Source organism: Lissotriton helveticus, chromosome 10, assembly GCF_964261635.1.
Source record: "Lissotriton helveticus chromosome 10, aLisHel1.1, whole genome shotgun sequence".
NCBI classification, from domain to species: domain Eukaryota; kingdom Metazoa; phylum Chordata; class Amphibia; order Caudata; family Salamandridae; genus Lissotriton; species Lissotriton helveticus.
In genome coordinates, this window is record NC_136071.1 from 273,172,061 (window position 1) to 273,192,922 (window position 20,862).

The window sequence follows — 20,862 nt, forward strand, 5'->3', positions numbered from 1 at the left end:
TTGACTTTTCCACCTCTACTCTGCACGACTGTGCGTACAGTATGTTTTGCTGTTGCTGCATGAGAAATTATGTTAATAGACCAATCATATTATGCATCACAAATCGTATGACAACACCCTTAAATACTTGGTGATTTATTATGTTATTTTCCATATTTCTCAAACTATCGTTTAAGTCTGACCGTTTCAATGCCATTTTATTTATCTCTGCTGTTTTTAGCCAGGCTACAATTCGGAGTGATATGAGATTACACTTGTGTCAGTGCTGATAGGATTTTATTGACGTGTTTTCCTACCATCTGATTGCTTTCCTGTTTTTTTGTATCTAGAGCTGTGAGCTGGGGATTCAAGATATCTTTCATTGGTCTTCGTGGATGTGAATGAACTGTATGGAAAAGTCCCCGTTCCTGAACAACAACTGACTCTCTCCCGTGAGAAGATGGCCGCCACCACAACGCGTTCCCTCGTCGCTTTTCTCCTGTTCCATCTGGTAAGCAGGCAGAATAAAATCCTCCATTCGCCCTTGACTGTTAATCAATGACATTTAACCTTTGGATAGGGTGGGGGGAAATGAACCACTTTTCTTTCAGTTGCCAGTTGTTACTTTAGAATTGACATCATCGACCTGTGCACTGCTCCATGTTTTTGGCTCCAAATGGCATTTAAAACATCTGACTTGTGTGCTTCTTTCGACATGCACTGTACAGCAGGTTTTGTCTTCAGCCTGCAGGCAGAAGCAAGCAGTCAATAAGTAATACTGAGATGTTGCTTCGAACATGTAACATGTAGAAATTTCCAAAATGGGGGCGCAAAATGAATGTGACATTGTGCAATATAACTGGAGCTCGTGTAAAGCAGTAATATATATTCGGTCACGTTTTCTCAAAATTAAACTGCAAACAAAAAAAATGTAGTACCAACCAGGCAGGGCCTGGCGGATGAGCAAGCGCACGGTAAGTGGTTTTATTTATTTTATTTTCCCTATCCCGTCGTATGTCGACTCCCTCCCGCCTCACCGCTCTTACCTGTACTGGCAGTGCCTGGTATAAACAGATAATAAAAATAATTGCCAAAGCCAATAGGTCTGGGTGTTTAATTCTGCAAACCATTTTCTTTCTATATATAAATATGTATGTACACAAGTTGCAGTTATCATGGCTAAGGTCAGTATTTTAAGTGGCCCACAGTTTGGTGCGATTATTATCAACCCAGATAAATAATGGTACCTGAATGATCGGAATGCATTGAATGTGATGAATTGCAACTATTACAAGTTTTCCCCAATAATGGGGAATAACATGTGGAATTTGGTATTATCCACACTTAACTCCTCAGGTCCCTGCAATTACTTGGCATTTTTCCCCCATGTTAAACTCAGATGGGTTTGAACTGCGGAATTTAACAGAGTATGCAAACTTTATCACATCCGGTAATTATTGCGTGTGACAACATTCCCATAACTCCGAAATCTAATATTTCACAAACATGAATTGGAAATCAGTAGACCACCCGTAATGAGGTCCTATGTATGCCTGGTCCACTGATTAACTGATATGCACTACGGATATTTATTTTGTTCCCTGAACTAGCAGGGATTATATACATACTCAAAAATCCACAATTAGTTCTGTTTCATTACGTGTAAAGCAAATCTCCCTTTCGATTGAGCTATATTGTGTGAAATGTGAGATAGGTATTTCTTAACATGACTGGTAAATGTTTACTTAAATAGGGCAGGCACTTCTCACAAGTCTAGCCCATGCACTTGTTAATAGATAGTGCTTGTTCAAGACAAGAGAGTGCAGAATCACCGAGCTATGCGCAAAGGTTACTAGGATCTGGGCCCCAATCATAAAACTCTGGGCCAAGATCATATAGGTACGGTTTAAGAGCACACAGTGCTGGGACTTGGTCACACACCACTTAGCCACAGATAAGCAGCATTGGATCAAGATCATACAGCACTTTTCCAAGATCTCACTACACCGAGTTATGGGTATATAGTGCTGGGCCAGGATCACAGTGTTAGGACACTACCTCAAAGTTCTTTCCTAAATAACACAGAAGCGGGCCAAGCTCGCTCAGTGCACGTTCAAATCCACACAGTGCAAGCCCGGTTTCACCCAGTGTGTGGCTATTTCAAAAAGCACTGGTCAGATATCTCACAGCGCTGAGACAAAATCATGCAGTAGTGACACCATTTCCCATGATGCTGATCCAGTATCACACAATGCTGGGGTAAAATCCCATAGTCTTGAGAGGATGTGGAAAACTCCAGAGCTCGGGACCCAGGTTTAAGTCTCTGCGCCGGCTCAACGTCCTGTGATTCAGGGCAAAAGACTTAGGGGCACATTACCAAGCTATAGCGATAACTATCGCTAAGCTTGGTTAGCGTCCAAAATTATAACGCCGAGCTTCGCCTATTTTTATTGCTTAGGAGCCTGGATATTATCAAGGTTTATCTCCTAAGCGATAAAAATCGGCCGAAATGCATGAATATCGCTGAGAAGTCAGCGATATTCATGCATTACCGAGCAAATGCTCTTAGCCATGTTATCCACCTACCATTGGATAACATGGCTAAGAACTGCTCTGGGCAGGCGTTAGCTTTTGGAGATAATCGCGCTTAGCGCGATTATTTCCAAAAGTTGGTAATAGGGGATAGCAATGTTAGGGACTGTTTCCAGTCGCTAACATCTTGGCACGCCCACTTTGCATGTCATTAGCGATAATTATCGCCGACATGCAAAGTTGGCCCTTAAATGCCCGCTATCGCCTATTAGCTGTCGCTAACTGGTGTTAGCGACAGCTAGGTAATAGGGCGATAAAATTATCGCCGCTTTAGCGGGAAAAATTCCCGCTAAAGCGGTGATAAGGCCCTTGGTAATATGCCCCTTAGTTTCTCTGAGCACATGGACAGCACCTAGATAATCTCACAGGTGATAAATAGCGCTATACAAATCCACAAGTAAAATGTATCAGTCTCAATCTGTCTAATTTGTCCTGAAAGTCTTGTGATATAGAAATAAAGGTTCATTTTGGGTTTTAAATACGACGGACTGCATGGTTGTGGAAAGGCGGGATTTCAACTCTAGAGTTTGTTTACTATTCTCCAGAATCCCGTCACAGGTCGACTGGACCTTTTTACCTGTCATAGAGTGTATTTAGGAAATCTAGGCACAACCAATCAATTCAATTTCAAGATACCCAATTGCTTTCCCCAAGAACCACTGACTAAGGACTGAATTTAAAAGGTTTATTACATAACCAAAAACAACTGAAGATACAGGCACCTCAGCAAGAGGTTCAAAAGATAAACAGGCACTAATACAAACATAATCCTACGGAAAAGTCTCAAGCGACTAAGGAATAACACGAGGATCAATTCCAGAATCATCAGACTAAACAGAATTGCTATAACCTGTGATCTGGTATGCACTGGAAAAAACATAAATTCAGATTAGTCTGTCCCTACACTATACTACGTGACATCCCTACTCAACAACAGCCCAATCCTAACCAAAGGTGTCAGCAGTGGAGACTTCCAAAGAAGTTCACCACTTCTCCCTTAAACTAGAAACTCCATCACCACAGCTAAGCTCCTTGCCCAAGCAATCGCTCTCTCTAGCTCCTCAGCCCATCTGTTCTGCCTCCACCCTCGGGGTGCTGTCCCTAATACCAAACCCCACAAAGTGAATGACATGCCTTCAGGTACGCCCCTCTAGGAGGTGCTGGGTTTCTGGAAATTTCCAGCATGGCGCTGGTCCATCCTTGTCCGTTCAAACGTCTTTGGGTCCCAGACTCTTCATCCTTTCAAGTTGCTTCTCTGAATTCCTGGTCTACTCCTCCATGTCTGAGTCTAACATCCTAACGCTCATACACAATGGGCCCTTCTACTCTACTATCTGCTTGATGATGCGCCTGCAAAGAAATACACGCAAATAGCCTACAGTCTACAAATGTTGCAACATTTTCTAATAGCTCTTTTATAAATTGTTTCTACAGTTTTAAATGTTAAACAAGGCATTTTCAACCAGGCCTGCACCAATTCTATGAACTAGGCCTCTGCTTGAGTTATAGGCCCAACATTTTACATTAGCACTTCTTCTCGTTTCACTAGGCCTCCAACCTTAACAGCAAATGCATTTTCTAATTTAAGCTAATTATCGAATACATAAGCACCATTATACATTTGATTAAAGCAGCCTCTATATGCACAATAGTGCTTCGTTAAAACACACATCTCATTAGTAAAAGACTTCATTTCAGTAACATTTTCTATGTTAATCAACAAGTGTGGATTCACAATTCAGTTAGTTCTCTACCCTTCATTGCATCTAAACATGGTTAAAGGTCCTCTATATTTCGGGCGCTGACTACTTGTACATATGATGCACCCCTACAAATTTCACTGTAAATGGCGCTCTCTCAGTTCCCCCCTTTGATGACCCGTGTCATCACCACCCTCACATCATCCTCAGGGCAAGAACTAAGTTAAACAGAGCTTGTGGCCATTTTCCCTCTCTTGAGCATTTCCAATGCTCTCAAGCTGCAGTATTGATTGTCTTGCAGCCTTTCCATTCGCATCTCTTGCGCTCTCATTGATCTCGCCAATCTATTTGACTTATACCACTTGTACATTCTCACTAAACCCCATAAGGCAATCACACATGCCACTGCTATGATGAGGGGTTTCAGTACAAATCCAAGGAAACCCTTCCCTAGGTTGGCAAACCAGTTTCCAACCTTCACAAATCCCTTGCCAACCGTCTCCCACGCATTCTCTTGGGTCAAGTCCTCAATCTCATAATGGATTGCAGTAATGTTGCTTATATATTTCTCCAGATCCTTAGAGTTGTCTGGGATATAAGTGCAGCACTCCTGAACCTTCAAACGTTTACAGACTCCGCCCTCTTTTGCTAGGATGACGTCTAGGGCAAGCCGGTTCTGTAAAACCATTGTCCTTATCGACAACATCTCACCCTCAACCAACACTAATGACTTGGCTGTATTCATTGACAGTTCATCCACCACAGTTGCCAACCGCCTTATCTTGATGTCATTCAAAATGACTCCCAACATAGGTATCGCCGCTCCAAACACATCTCCAACGATTGCTCCAGCACTCTCTCCTCGCTTTACCCTTCTCTGGGACCCTCCCTCCAAGAGAGCAAAATCCTCAGTATGGTAAATCTTGGGAAAGATAATTGCTAGGTAACACGTTCCGTACCACTTCTCTGGCAATCTCACATACGCATTCTTTCCACAGACAAAATATACAGTAGGGATCACCTGCACCACGCTCCTCAAGAAATCCTTAGTATAATACTCCAATGTGAAGGTGTGCTCACATGTAGTATGACCTACATAGATGTTCTCATAATATGTCTGTGGTCTGTGTAGGCACAGCTTCCCCTTCTGTACCTCATCTAGAGCTATTGGACCATAACTCCCTCTTGACTTGTGCTTCTTCTCTTCTTCCGTCCAATCTACCTTTCCTTGTCCTGAATCTCGCAACTGTTTTTGCTTCGTGTACCTATCTTCCACCTGCTCAATGAACTTCTTCTCTACGTCTGACAATGAACAAGTCAAATTGTGTCGGTGTGCATACGGGGTGTCTAGCTCTTGTGTGGGGATGAAAAAATATCCCAGTCTGTCTTCTGATTTATAATAGTCCGACTTATTCAAGTGCTTGTAGTTAGGGACTTCTGGTAACACTGCATCATAATTGGAAAAATAATATTAAAAATGATTCCGCCCATATAATATGCTAATCAACAAACTACATGAAATTCCGTATGTCAACGGAAGGTGATGGTATCTAATACCCTCGTCTACTGAAGCGGGCAGTTGCATACACACATAACAGTCCTTCGCATCCATCGCATCAATGTATTCATACAACAGCTTTGCATATGCATTCTGCCCAAAATTTCCTTTAGACAGATCTGTATGTAACCTACGAATTTCTGCAGCCAGCAAGGCCTTCTCTCTTCTTTCTCTTTCTTCCTTCTGGCTAGGGGTGGTAGGTGTCGGTGTCCCCTCAGCCTTCTCTACTTGTTCGTGTGGTGCAAAATAGGAAACTGAAACTACTATAACTATAAGGAGGATCACTCCTGCTAAAAGGGTGCCTACTATGCACTTAGCTCTACGATTCGGGTTTCCAGGCGCCATGGCTTCAGCACAAGGTAGTTCGTTCTCGGAAAGCACCCAAAGTCTCTTTCTCTGTTATTCGAGTCTCTTGAACCACATCTGGTAGCCGAAGTCCCGTTTCAGTTCTCCTTTTGCTTCAATCAACAGACAGCCCTAACCCTTCTCCGTCCTCTGTGGAAAGTCCCTAAATTTCTTCTTCTTCCACTCGGCTCTAGGTTAGTTCGACAGCTATTTACAACAGTCTTTCAAAAATCTTTACAACAATCTCTCAAAAGTCTTTAATAATCTATGATGATACTTGATCCGATTGCCTGCAACACATAGTCTAAAAGTTCCATGCGGAGCACAACTTCATCATAGACTGGCATGTCCGGAACAAAGGTAGGAAAAATCAGTCTATCCAGGAGTAAATCACGTATCTTGCTTAGGAGAGGGGGATTAGGAATGGTGAGTGTCAGTATACCTTCTATTTCAAGTCCAGGTACCAACAGCATCACTTCCAGCTTAACATTGGGGATTGTGCTGGTCACCGCCACTGACCTCACCCTCCCGGACCTCAATACGCCTGGCATTTGTAAACGGGTAGGTCCACTCAGGAGTGGCGTATCTTTGACAAGGTACTCTCACCCTCCTTGATCTTCTCGGACCTCCTTGCTCAAGTTCTGGTTCTCCCACTTCTGGATCTGATTCTTCGGACACAGGGGCAAGCTCTCTTTCGGAAGCCAATCTCACATTCATTCACCTCCACCTCTCGGGCCAACAGGCCTCTGCATTTCTTGCTCTTCTGCTTCTCGTTCGCACTCCCTGTTCTTCTCCACTGTCGGCCTCTTCTGCACTCAGATCACCTTCTTCGCCACTTCCTCCTTCTGAGGCAGACTCGGTGTCACTGTCGTCGAAGCTGTTTCCTGCTTGATCAGGGGAGTCCCCAACTTCCACCGGCACCCCCACAGCTCGACTTGTCCCCTCTGACGAATCTTCCTCTTCTTCGTTATTGTTTTCGTCTACGAGAGGAGCTGTTCCTTCCAAGGGTGCTGGAACTCGTCGAGTGTGAGAAGCATGGATCCAGGTTGGCAGTCCACCAACATTTACAGACGTTGTTGTCACCAAGATAACTTGGAAAGGTCCTCTCCAGCGCACATCCAGGCAGCTTTTCCTGACGTGTTTCCGCACCAAGACCCAGTCACCTGGGCACAGGTCGTGACAAAGGTCGCTAGAAGCCGGGATCTCAGCAGCCTGCACCTGAAGGGACACAGAACGGATGACATCAGAAAGTCCCCTGCAGTAGTCTAGAATCAGATCATCTGTGATATTCAACAATGCAGTGGTAGGGATAGATGGTAGTCTCATAGCCCTCCCCATCAGTACTTCATGAGGTGAGAGCCCTGTCCTCCTGTCTGGGGTACTACGCATACTCATTAGTACCAACGGCAGTGCATCGGGCCACTTCAGAGACGTGGATGAGCACACCTTTGCCATTCGGGCTTTCAGAGTTCCATTTATTTGCTCCACTATGCCAGAAGCCTCTGGACGATAGCTACAATGCAGTCTCTGATCAATGTTCAGGGCAGAGCAGAGCATCTTCACAACTTCGCTATTAAAGTGCTTTCCTCGGTCCGATTCCAAAGACGTCGGAACCCCGAATCGAGGCACTAGCTCCCTCAACAACAGCTTTGCTACTGTGAGTGTGTCGCACCTACGAGTGGGATATGCCTCAACCCACCTGGAGAACACACACACGATCACCAAGACATACCTCAAGCTGTTGCACCTCGGCATTTCAATGAAATCCAGCTGCATCCTATAGAAAGGTCCACCGGACCTCCCAATGTGACTCAAAGTGACTGGTGTTCTTTTCCCCACATTTATCTGTTGACATGTCACACATCTCTGGCATACTGCTTCTGCAGCCTGTCTGAATTTGGGATTGTAGCACGTTTGCCTGAAAACTCGCATCATCGCATCTCTTCCCAGATGCACAGGACCATGTATCTGTCGTGCCATGGAACTCACCAGCTCGTTCGGCAACACAGCTCTTCCATCAGCCGAAACCCACATGTCCAAATCTCCCTTGACACATCCAGCTAATTCCCACACTCTTTTCTCATGTTCTGACGCCTGACCCTGCATATTCTTCAATTCCTCCCATGTGTCAGCCACCTCAAGCATCATGCTTAACTCGGTTCTTTCCTTTGGCCCTTCGACAGTTTGTTCAGTGAAGGAGTATCCCTGCTCTGCACAATAACGTGCAACTTCATCAGCATAGCGATTCCCCATTGACCTGAAATCGGTGCCTTTGGTATGAGCTGTACATTTTACTACCGCTATTTCTGCTGGACCCTGCAAAGCCTCCAGCAGTAACCTGATGAATTCTCCTTTTCTGATTGGGGAACCCGCTGATGTCATGTATCCCCTTTGAGACCACAACTGTCCGAAGTAATGAACAGCTCCAAACCCATATTGGCTGTCAGTGAATATGGTTATCCGAATCCCATTGGCTGCCAGACAGGCACGCGTCAATGCAATTATCTCAGCCACCTGCGCGGAGTGTACTCCTTCCAGGCAGGCGGCTTCAATTATTCCAGAAATAGTACAGACAGCAAATGCTAATCTCAACTGACCAGAATTGTCTCTTACACATGAGCCATCCACAAAGTAAATTTCATCAGGGTCTGTCAATGGCACATCAACAATATCCGGCCTAGGTTTGGTGCACAGTTCAGTTACATCAAGACAATCATGGTCTTCCCAATCATCTTCAATATCATTTGGCAGTGGCAACAAAGTAGCAGGATTCAAGACAGAGCACCTCCTGAGAGTCACATTCTCCGCAACAAGTATAACCTGCTCGTAGCGTGTGAGTCTATTGTTGGTCAAGTGCTGCGTCTTGGTCCTGGTCATCAACAATTCCATAGAATGAGGTACATGCACTGTCAGTGGATATCCCATCACAATACTTTCACATCTTTCAATGCTGACACCTGTTGCAGCAATGGATTTGAGACATCCGGGCAACGCTGCGGCTACTGGGTCTAAGGTAGCCGAAAAGTAAGCAACTGGTCTACGGACTCCTCCATGATCCTGCACTAAAACTGCCAAAGCACATCCCTCTCTCTCACAGCAGAACAATGCAAATGATTTGTTGTAATCGGGCATTCCCAGAGCCGGAGCACGACACAAGTCCTCTCTCAACTCAAGGAAAGCCATCATACAGTCTGTGTCCCAGGGTACCGGATCACTCACGTCCTTGTGTGTCAGTTTCTGCAGTGGTTTTGCTTTCAGGGAAAAGTTAGCAATCCATTGTGGACAGTAGCCAACCATGCCTAGGAACATTCTAACTTCCCTTTGAGTCGAGGGCACAGTCATCCTCATGATCGTCTCAATCCTATCAGGCGACACCTTCCTCTTTCCCTTCTCAATTCTGTGACCCAGATACTGCACTTCAGACAGGCAGTACTGTAACTTGTTAGGTGATACCTTGTGTCCATTCTCTCCCAAATGGTTCAACAAGGCAATGGTGTTAATCCTACAAGCGTCTTCGGTGTCTGACGCAACAAGGAGGTCGTCTATGTACTGTACGAGGACTGAGTTCTGCGGCAGTACCAGACTCTCAAGATTCCTTTTCAACAATTGATTAAAGATCGATGGGCTCTCTGTATACCCTTGGGGGATACGGCACCATGTTAAGATGCGACTCTCTATTTTGAACGCAAAAAGAAATTGGCTTTCCTCATGCAGTGGGATAGAAAAGAAAGCTTGACACAAATCTATCACAGAAAACCATTCAGCTTGGAACGGTATTTGAAACAGTATTACTGATGGATTCGGTACCACGGGACAACATGGAACAACTATGTTGTTAATCTTTCGTAGATCCTGCACTATCCTAAACTTCCCACTTGGCTTCTGCAAACCCATTATCGGAGAGTTACAGGGACTGCCCATAACCTCCTTCAGAATCCCTTGTCTAATCATGGACTCAATCACGGGTTTTATACCTGCAAGTGTCTCTGGGGTCAACTTGTACTGGGGTGTTCTCGGGAAGTCAGCATTCGGTTTTACTTGAATTCTGACAGGCTCTACTCCTTTGATCAGTCCGATCTCCTCCCCCGTAAAGTCCCACACCTCCGGTGAGACCGAATCTCTCAAATCCCAAGGGAGTTCCTCCACAGTTATGGCAGGGTACAGTTCAATGCACACATGCGTGTTTGCAACCTTAAAATCAGCATCGTCATCATTAGTCTGCAATTCTACTCCCTTGGGGGTACAATAGATGGTGCAATTGAGTTTACACAAAAGATCTCTTCCTAGCAAACATACGGGACTGGAATCGCACACTACAAACTGGTGTCTATCTCTGAAACTTCCGATCTTCACAGGGACTGGCTCAGTCAGGGGGTTTGTCATCCTTCTATTTGCTACTCCTACCACTTGAATAGTCTGTCCTGAAAGGGGCAAATTGGGGACCACCGCAGACCGCACAGTAGATCTGGAAGCACCAGTATCAACCAAGAAGGTGGTGGGATGTCCGTCTATGTCAGCCTCTACAAAGGGTCCCCTCTGATCTACCTCCAGTACTGCTCCAAGAGTACAACCCTCTTCCCCATCCAGGTACCGTCCCGTCACTGGGTCATAATAGTAACACTCGTCTCCTTCGACTATGAAAGGCATCTGCTTGTAAACCTTGTTCCCTGCTGAAATCTTCGGTGGCTGGGGAACCGGAGCCCTAGGGGCTGACGTCCCCCCTTTTGTCATCTGGGGCTTAGTTACTGTCACCTTCCGTACCGGAGGGGCTTCAACTTCCCCCTCCTCCTCCTCCTGTACCTGATTGTCAGGATTATGGAGGCACTCGCGTCTCCAATGCCCGACCTCATGACACTGATGGCACTTGGTCGTCTTTTTCAGGGTCGCTATATCTATCCTAGGTCTCGGACCTTCTTCATTGTCCCTTTTCTGTCCCCCTGACTTCCTCCCCAAGGTGCCATTGCCTGACTGACCCTGTCCTCCCGCTTGCATCTGGACTAACATCAGTTTATCCTTAAGCTTCCTTGTCTTCGAGTCTATCTCATCACTGCAGTACCTCGCATACCTCAAAATCTCATCTAGAGGCTTGTTTTGCCAACAGATCAAATGTTGCTGTATCATGAGGCAGATATCAGGCCTCAATCCCAGCACAAACTTGGATACGAACTGTCCCATATCCTTCGGATCCATCACATCTAATCCGCTGTACTGCTTGAAAATCAGTAATAGCCTCTCATAGTACTCATGCACCGTCTCTTTTGGTTCCTGCCTGGTACGATCTATCTTCACCCAATCGATGTCTTGTGGTGGTACTTTAGTTTTTAACCACGTGATCGCTTGTTCGTACTTCGCCATCACCCTAGGTGACGGTCCATTCGTGGCAGAATCTCGTTCTGGCTCTGCCGTGGGCCATTCAACACTAACCTTACATGCTATCCACAGATCTCCTGGAACCACAATGTCAAACAGTGTGTTTAAATCAATCCACAGTACCGTTGAGATTTTAACGAACCTCTCTACCTATTTGTACCATTCCACTGGACTCTCGCGCAACTTTGGGAAGGTGTTTGTAAAGGCAGCCAGATCTCCCCTGCTCCAGGGTACATGTACATATCCCCCATGAGCCACCTCCCGCAAGGGGTACGCTTCGGCATGCATCAACCCTCCTCCCGGGGATGTCTCAATAACACTCCGTCTAACAGTCTTTTTCTTTGACCACCTTTCCTCCCATTTCTCCAACTGGGACCATGTTCGGATTCCCATTATCAGCTCCCTAATGTGGATTTTTAATCCGATCACCCTCTTTTCTTCTAAGTCTTGATCTGAGTACTGTAACCTGTGGCCACCCTGTAGGGCTTTAGTTTTTGTCAAATCTACCATATACTTGTTCGCTAATTCAGAGAGTTTCTCATGAGCTGTCCTAGCCTTCCGAGTGACATCTTTTGCCACAAACAACAGCTCATCTGGTTCGTAATGTTCAATCCTTTCTAGTGGCAATGTACCTTCCACTATCTCCTCCACTTCTGACTTTAGTCTCAGCACATCTAACCTTCTTGCCTTTATTGCCGCCCTCAATGTGCCTTGGTTAGAAGTTTCCTTAGAGTCCCTCCCGCCACAGTCCTGACTCTCTCTTCTGTTCTCTTCAGGTGTGTTAGGGGGAACCCTTCTATGTTCGCAACCCTCACAGTCCCACTCCTGTCTACTGTCTCCGGAAGTGTGGTGGGACGCCCCTCTACTTCCCACACTTCCTCGTTCCCATTCCTGCCTGCTTTCGCTAGCTGCGCAGTGAGAACCCATCCTATTCTCCTCATTCCCAGACCCAAACACATTTTTCGATCTGTCACTCTGAGTGTCTACTATCGTCTCCCAAGTTCTCAAATCTGGCCTTAATTCCCTCATCGACCTCGGCCTCGGTCCTCTCAGATCCATTGATCCCCTCCAACCCCCTCTTTCTTCCGAAGAGTCTGCCGATGCTACCAAAGGGGTGCTCCATTCTACGGGTCTGGGTAATGTCTTCCACCCATCAGCCACATTAGTTCTGTCTTCGCTGGCACTCCTCTCGCTCCCCTTCCGTGGTGGACTCTCACCTTGTGCCTGTTCTGGATTATACACTGATACTATGGGACCTATGGTAACAGGTACTGCAAGGGCATCCGGCAGTTTCTGAGAATGGACACCCTCTTCCACCGAACTTTCTGTACTGTAAACCTTCCCACTACTCTCGTCACTGGGGAGGATGGGGGTGCCTTTTCTCCCTTTTCCGGGGTATACTTGTCCCCTGGGGTGTTCCATCCGTTCCCCATTGGGACCCCAACGTCCCCGACGGGTGCTTCCCAGTCCCTTGTCGATGCTGGCGTCCCCTCTAGCTCAGGATTGTATGGGGGTGGTCTTTCTGACAACAGTCTCTCTATCAGGCTGTCGTCTGTCTCACTATCCTCATCCTCGGTACTCTTCTTCTGCCCATCCCCTGCACTTTCCCGCAACGGATACAACCTATCCCCTTCAATGGTCTGTACCCTCCATCTCTTGGCCATGGCATCCCATCTCGCATCTTGGACCGCCCTTACCGATCGTTTCACTCTTTCTTGTCGCCTATCTCTGTTCCTGTCGTGGGCTGCCCTGATCCATGCATTTAGCGCTTCAAACTGTGTTGGTCTGGGCAAAGGTCGCAATGCAGCCATAATCGCTTTCAACTGGTATAACACTTCTAATCTAAACGTTCCATATTTAGGAAATGTCAATTCTTCGTTTCCGTCTGTCATCTTACACCAATTATCAAGCCACAATATGGTATGCAACCCAACATTTGTTGCCATATAATAAGCTGGAGTATCCTCGGGTGGAGCCTCCTCCCCACCCCGAGGTTGTATCATCTTTTCGCCTTTGAAACAATTCCGCAACACTTTAAAACATTTCATGATGAAACCCACAACGTTTCCTTGTTTACAACACTCGTTGTACTTCCTGATGACAATCCACCAATCCCAGCTCGGCTTCACGCGAACCGCCCTATCCCAGCGCGGCTCCTTCTGATGTCACTCGCCTCCGTTTCGCAGCAGTTCCCCTCCTCTCTCCGATGTCTCACTGGTCACGCATGCGTCCCAATCATACACTAGAAATGATCGCTTCTGACCAAACGACCACTTCCTTGACTGTACGGCCACAGTCTAACTGTAATTGTCACCAAACCTGCAAATGTCTGTCCTGAGCGAACGGACAATCAACTGATAGGTTACAAACACACGGCAACTTCCGACCAGCGTCCGTTACCCACGCACTCACACATTCGTTCCCCCTATCTCGGTCCTTTGGGCGATCAATGGTACCTCATGACCCCCTTTCACAATGGTCGACAATTACTTTGGGTGTTCGATACACCCGAACCACTTAAACTCCCCTTTAGCTTAAGATTTCCTCCGGTTGCGCGCGCTCACAACCTGATCTCCTTTCACACTACAGGCATTCAACTCCGCAAGACATTACAACACAATGACACAACATAGCACCGCAATCTACCAACGCATGACCCTTTTCATACTCACTCTCCTCCGACCTGCTGCTCTCTGCCGCACTGTTACTCTCCGTTAGTTTCCATGGAACGCCATCCTCCGTCCGCGACTTTCTGGACACTCTTCATTTTAATCTCTATGGGCCTCGGGAAATCTCAACCTACTTCTAGATTACCCTTACTCCAGAAGGTAAACCAACCATCCTCTGCTACCAACTGGAAAGGCGGGATTTCAACTCTAGAGTTTGTTTACTATTCTCCAGAATCCCGTCACAGGTCGACTGGACCTTTTTACCTATCATAGAGTGTATTTAGGAAATCTAGGCACAACCAATCAATTCAATTTCAAGATACCCAATTGCTTTCCCCAAGAACCACTGACTAAGGACTGAATTTAAAAGGTTTATTACATAACCAGAAACAACTGAAGATACAGGCACCTCAGCAAGAGGTTCAAAAGATAAACAGGCACTAATACAAACATAATCCTACGGAAAAGTCTCAAGCGACTAATGAATAATACGAGGATCAATTCCAGAATCATCAGACTAAACAGAATTGCTATAACCTGTGATCTGGTATGCATTGGAAAAAACATAAATTCAGATTAGTCTGTCCCTACACTATACTACGTGACATCCCTACTCAACAACAGCCCAATCCTAACCAAAGGAGTCAGCAGTGGAGACTTCCAAAGAAGTTCACCACTTCTCCCTTAAACTAGAAACTCCATCACCACAGCTAAGCTCCTTGCCCAAGCAATCGCTCTCTCTAGCTCCTCAGCCCATCTGTTCTGCCTCCACCCTCGGGGTGCTGTCCCTAATACCAAACCCCACAAAGTGAATGACACGCCTTCAGGTACGCCCCTCTAGGAGGTGCTGGGTTTCTGGAAATTTCCAGCATGGCGCTGGTCAATCCTTGTCCGTTCAAACGTCCTTGGGTCCCAGACTCTTCATCCTTTCAAGTTGCTTCTCTGAATTTCTGGTCTACTCCTCCATGTCTGAGTCTAACATCCTAACGCTCATACACAATGGGCCCTTCTACTCTACTATCTGCTTGATGATGCGCCTGCAAAGAAATACACGCAAATAGCCTACAGTCTACAAATGTTGCAACATTTTCTAAAAGCTCTTTTATAAATCGTTTCTACAGTTTTAAATGTTAAACAAGGCATTTTCAACCAGGCCTGCACCAATTCTATGAACTAGGCCTCTGCTTGAGTTATAGGCCCAACATTTTACATTAGCACTTCTTCTCGTTTCACTAGGCCTCCAACCTTAACAGCAAATGCATTTTCTAATTTAAGCTAATTATCAAATACATAAGCACCATTATACATTTGATTAAAGCAGCCTCTATATGCACAATAGTGCTTCGTTAAAACACACATCTCATTAGTAAAAGACTTCATTTCAGTAACATTTTCTATGTTAATCAACAAGTGTGGATTCGCAATTCAGTTAGTTCTCTACCCTTCATTGCATCTAAACATGATTAAAGGTCCTCTATATTTCGGGCGCTGACTACTTGTACATATGATGCACCCCTACAAATTTCACTGTAAATGGCGCTCTCTCAGTTGTGTCATGGAGTTACCGGTTTCTGTACTCCCTTTCTTCCAAAGACCCTCTCTATGACAAGCCCTAGGCACAAACATTATCTAACCAGTAAATGTTCTAGGATATGAAACTAAAGTGACTTAAGAAACTGGACAGAAAATTATACATAGTTGTTTTGAACTTTGCTCCCTCTCCATTTTCCGCTGGCATTAACATTTTAAAATCAACAGAAAGCATGGACATGTTTACATCGCTGTTAACGATAATCCGCTGCTTTCTGGTTCCATACCACACGAGGGTCCCGATAACTAAAAATGTTTTAATGTAATTATCTGTACCTGAATGATGACGTTTTCATTATGGTGGTATGTTCCACTCTTTTTATGATTTTAACAGATCAAATAAAAGTATTTTATACTGGAGTTACCGCTTCCACCTAACCATTAAAAAAGTAAAAAGTTTATATCATCAAAAGAGGGTTCCACATTAAATCTGATTTTCAAACGTGTCACAGCCTACACATGTAAAAAAGTCTTTTGCCACAAATGTCATTTCGTTGGTGAGAAATTCAATGTGCAACTCTGCCCTTCTTCATGAGGGTGACATCACCAAATTCTTGGTGTAGTAGATAGGCCTGGGAGCAAGGACGCAGGCACGGGAAGCACATCACTGTCTAGGGTATTGTCTTGTACTTCTCTCTTCACTCAAGATGGATGAAACTGATCATGAAGAGCAGAACTGGTAGGGCTGGGCTACAGTTGTGTCACCTATGTCAGCTATACTGTTTTTTTGACAGCAGTTTTTCCACTATAACTACTAGCAATAATAATAATTATAACAATAACCATAATAATAATACAATCATCATAGTAATGATCATAACAATAAAAAAAACTGTTTGTATGAAAGATATTGATAAAGGTTTTGATAATTGTTGCGTGCAAATTCAACAATGGCATAAAGAATGGTTAGGCAGTTCTTTATTTTGTTCATATTCAGTACCAACTTGAAATTACAGATTTCAACTCCAGGATACCCTTGCGGGTGATAGTGCGCTTCACAAAAACACATAACATAAACGATGGAAGAGGTACACATGACGCATTAATATACTTGCCACAAAATGTTTACTGTGACATACAATTTGTACCCACTTTTTAGAATATGTCAAGTTAAAGTTCTTAAACATATTTTTTGCAATCCTGTTGAGTTGTGATGCTTGTACATTTACACAAGATTATGATTTTTTTGTTGTGCACTAGCCCCTTATGGAAAGTCTGAAAAATTGATTTCACAGGGCTGTTGACATGTCTTGAGCACATTTCTGAATTTTCAGGTATTCATAAAGAATTCCAGGAACATTTAAGGATTTTGTGGCACTTATCGATGTTATGGAGTACTCCAGCATATAGTATGCATTTTTTCGGGATTTTCCTTTAGGTAAATAATTATGGAAGTAAAAATATGATGTAAGAGTTCTGTTGCACACGTGGGGGCATATTTACAATAGAAGTGGCAGAGTACAGCGTTAGCCTCCTTGGCTTAATGCTGCCCTCTGCCACTTCTAAAACTTAGGGCGTCACTATATTTCCAAGAATATGGTGCTGCCCTGCGTTTCCCCCTGCGCTGGCACTAAATTTAGCAGCCTAGCACCAACGCAGGCACCCTTGCACTATGGTGCAAGGGTGTCTGCATTGCCGGGGAAGATTGTTTATGTGCAGGATGATGTGACTTCCTGCACATAAACGATCTCTAAATGGCATTTTGTATCTTCTATGTGTGCAGCTTCATGCAGCACACATAGAAGTTGCAAAACATCATTTTCTTAATGATTGTTTATGTACAAGAAGGGATACCTTCCTGCAAATAATCAATTAATGGCGTTTTGTTGTTTCCATGTGTACTGCACAATGCAGCAAACATGGAACCAGCAAAACCGAGGAGTATTTAAAAAAAATTCGTTGTTGTGCCAGGGTAAGACCAGGTTTTTCCTGGTCTTAATTTTCATGCTGCCCCATATATATATGCCACCCTTGTAAATATGGGACAGCATCAAAAAATCAATGGGTGTTGCGGTGGAATGCATACCACAACACCCATTGCCTGACCCTTTCACGTGAAATATAGCGTCAAAAGGTGCCTTATTTACAAGGCAGCATTAAGCCATGGCTTAATGCTGCCTTGTAAATAAGGAAAAGCCCCCTAGCCCTATCGCCACAACAACATCGTGAAAAGTGACATTGTGGTGAAAATAGGGGCTTGTAAATATGCTCTGTAATCTCTTGTGGCCACAGGAAAAATATTTTTCCTGGCAGAGAAACACTTTCCACAACACACACAATAAATATATATGGGTGTTCCCTCCTCATGCCTACCCTTGGAACACACTTACGACTGCCTTTGACAGGAGAACATTTACATATGATTCGATTCCAGGGTACAAAACGACCTGAAACAGGTATTTGAGTGCCCAGAGACATATATGTTTGTGGGTGTCCACTCAAATTCGGAACGTTCCCACAGAAAATGCCCTTAACCCTGCCTCATATCTGAGTTTGAAATTTGGCAATTCTCCATACTCACAAAATATTCACAATTTAAATGCACTTTCCGAATAAAACATTCCCCCAATTCTGATTTTGTAAATGAAAGTCGGAATTAATGTTGCAAAATCGCAACTATTGTGAGTAACAAGGTTATACTCAAGTGCACTCAATGATTTGTGAATCAGGCCTCCTCTTGTTGGAGGCTGAGTTAAACTATTGTGCTGCAGATCTTCAAATTTTTAATAACATTAATATTAATATTAATATTTTAGAATAACTCTCATTAACACATGGTTTAATTGTGCTGTATGATCTTCAACTAACAAGGACAAAAGAGACAACACAACTAGCTTCAGTTAGCAATCAGCCATGTGTTTTATTGTTTACATAGGCCAAGAGGTCCAGAGTACCACAGCGTGTCCTCCAAAGGCAGGGCTGTAGATCTGAAATGTCCTCACCTGTGTGGGTTTGTAATAGCAAAATGAATGTCCTACTGTGAAATATAATTTTGAAACAGGTGCACTAAAAATGGGACAAATCCAACACAAGGTTTTTGAACAGTGCCCACTGCTAGGGACATAGTGTGCTGACCCAGTGGCAAACAGTGAAGAATAATCAAGGCTTGTGTGATATTCTGACAAGGGTTTGTCTTATTGTATTTTGGATGAAGTGCATCCACTGTTGACATTAGATTTTGCAGTCAATAAAGGGCTATTTTCTATCCATTTGCTGCTTCATGCCCTCAACCTCCTTTCCCATTCCTTCTTTCCTGCCAACTGCTCTCTTTATTAAAATATTGGCCCTCGAAGCGTCGGCTTGGTCCCAAACCCCCTCACGCTAAGTCTGCCACTGTATCATTTGGTGGCCACCTTTACATGGTTTTTAAACCATTCCAATATCCCATCTGTGTACACACATGCATATGTGAGAACATATGTGCACTAGACATCTTCAAATGTTTTTTTTCTAATCCTTTACACAAAAAACACTGCAAGAGGGCCAACTGGCATGCACACAAATGCACGGTGGCTAACTGGAGAAAATGTATCGGAAAAGACAATATGTCTGTGTTGGACCTAAAGTTGTCAGGTCATCTAGGGTAGCCTGGCCTAGGGTAAGACAATCTCTAATAGAGGCACATGTGTGAAGGTTGCACACCACCCAGCAGTAACTCAAGGAAATTCCACTCAAAAATGACGCCACACCAATCTTTGTGGAAAAATATGGTTTGCTTTATAAAAATAGAATGGTTTCTCCATATATTTTCTTTTATGACTACACCACTATTTCTCCTTATATTTCTTCTTACTTAACCCCTTCGACGCTCATGACGAGCCCAGCTCGTCATGGAGTTTCCATTGATTTCAATGGAAATTGCATTAAAGATCTAAAATAGCCTTAGCATCCAAGTGGTTAATTTCACAGGTATCATTTCACATTTCTTTTTGTATATCCTTAAACAGTACAGGAAAATTGCATTTATCAGTGACTTTATCAATTACTATCAGTCTGCATAAAGATCCCACAATTCAGTTTACCAGCATTAATGTACGTTACATGGGTTTTCAGAAGCAGAGGCTCGCCACCTTACAAGCTCAAGTAGAACCGGAACCTTCAGAGTAGATAAACTCCAGTTATCCCCCTGATTACAACCACAAGGTGGGACGGTTAATAACCCCCCACTCTGCTACTCCGTGTAGATTCTTCTCTAAACCTGCCACAAGGAGATTTGTGTATTATTACCACTTAAACAACACTCCAGATCAGTTTTAATCCGACCGGGTTCCTTATGGAAGTCTTGAAGACACTTGATAGATGTAGTTCACTCTAGCGTGGTAGACCACAAGGTATCGCTCCTCGGCCCTTCGATCCCAAGGTCTCCAAACTCTTCCCCCTACACCCCCTCCTTACTTCGTATCGCTGGGCCTCCTGGACCAAAGTTCCGGTTCGCCAGGGGAGGGAAGTTCGGTGTGCTACAGCCCGCTATTTGACCCTCTTCACCCGCTAATCCAGCCCCAGGTGGTGAGAGCTGATGCGAGGAGAACAGGCCACACAAGCTGAAGGGAGCCGGCGCTTGCCTCACGCCCGGTTCCTCCCTAGACGCTGTCTCCGCCTTCGTTAAAGAAGGCAACCTTACTGGGCATGCGCGAGGGGGGGGTGGTGACTCTCGGATAGAGCCTGCTCAGCTCCGGGGTTCCGCCTTCATCGACAGTTCAGCCGGGAGTTCCTTTAGCCCTCCACTGGACCTGCGTGGCGCACAGGACGCCTTCACTTCTCTGGGGCCGCCCGCCTACTCACGCTGGTTACCGCTTCGCACTTCCGAGCATGCGCGGAGACCAGCGTCTCTTATCTCCTACTCCAGCACAGCCGCTCCGCTGAAATCCCTTGCCTCCGCCTCACAGAATCTTCAACTGATGCAGGGAGTCTCACTGCCCCCTTCTCGGGGGTCCGGTAGGCAAATCAAAGGGAAAGGGTTTTACCCAGTTCGCAGCGAGGCTTAAGGCGAGCAGAGGCCCGAGGATCTCAACAAGGGGGGGGGGGGCAACTGAAACCTCTGAGCTGCCTCACTCAGATA

General features: G+C 44.9%; 1 protein-coding gene across 4 annotated transcripts in view; it reads left to right on the plus strand.

The window, feature by feature from the left end:
• The window catches only part of ADCYAP1R1 (ADCYAP receptor type I), an 857,256-nt gene that overhangs the window by 187,877 nt on the left and 648,517 nt on the right, over positions 1-20,862 (plus strand). For all 4 annotated transcript variants that reach the window (XM_078665292.1, XM_078665293.1, XM_078665294.1 and 1 more), the window contains exon 2: positions 330-490. In XM_078665292.1, the coding sequence (XP_078521418.1) occupies positions 440-490 (51 nt within the window). In that variant the 5' untranslated portion in view covers positions 330-439. The remainder of the gene's footprint in view (positions 1-329; positions 491-20,862) is intronic.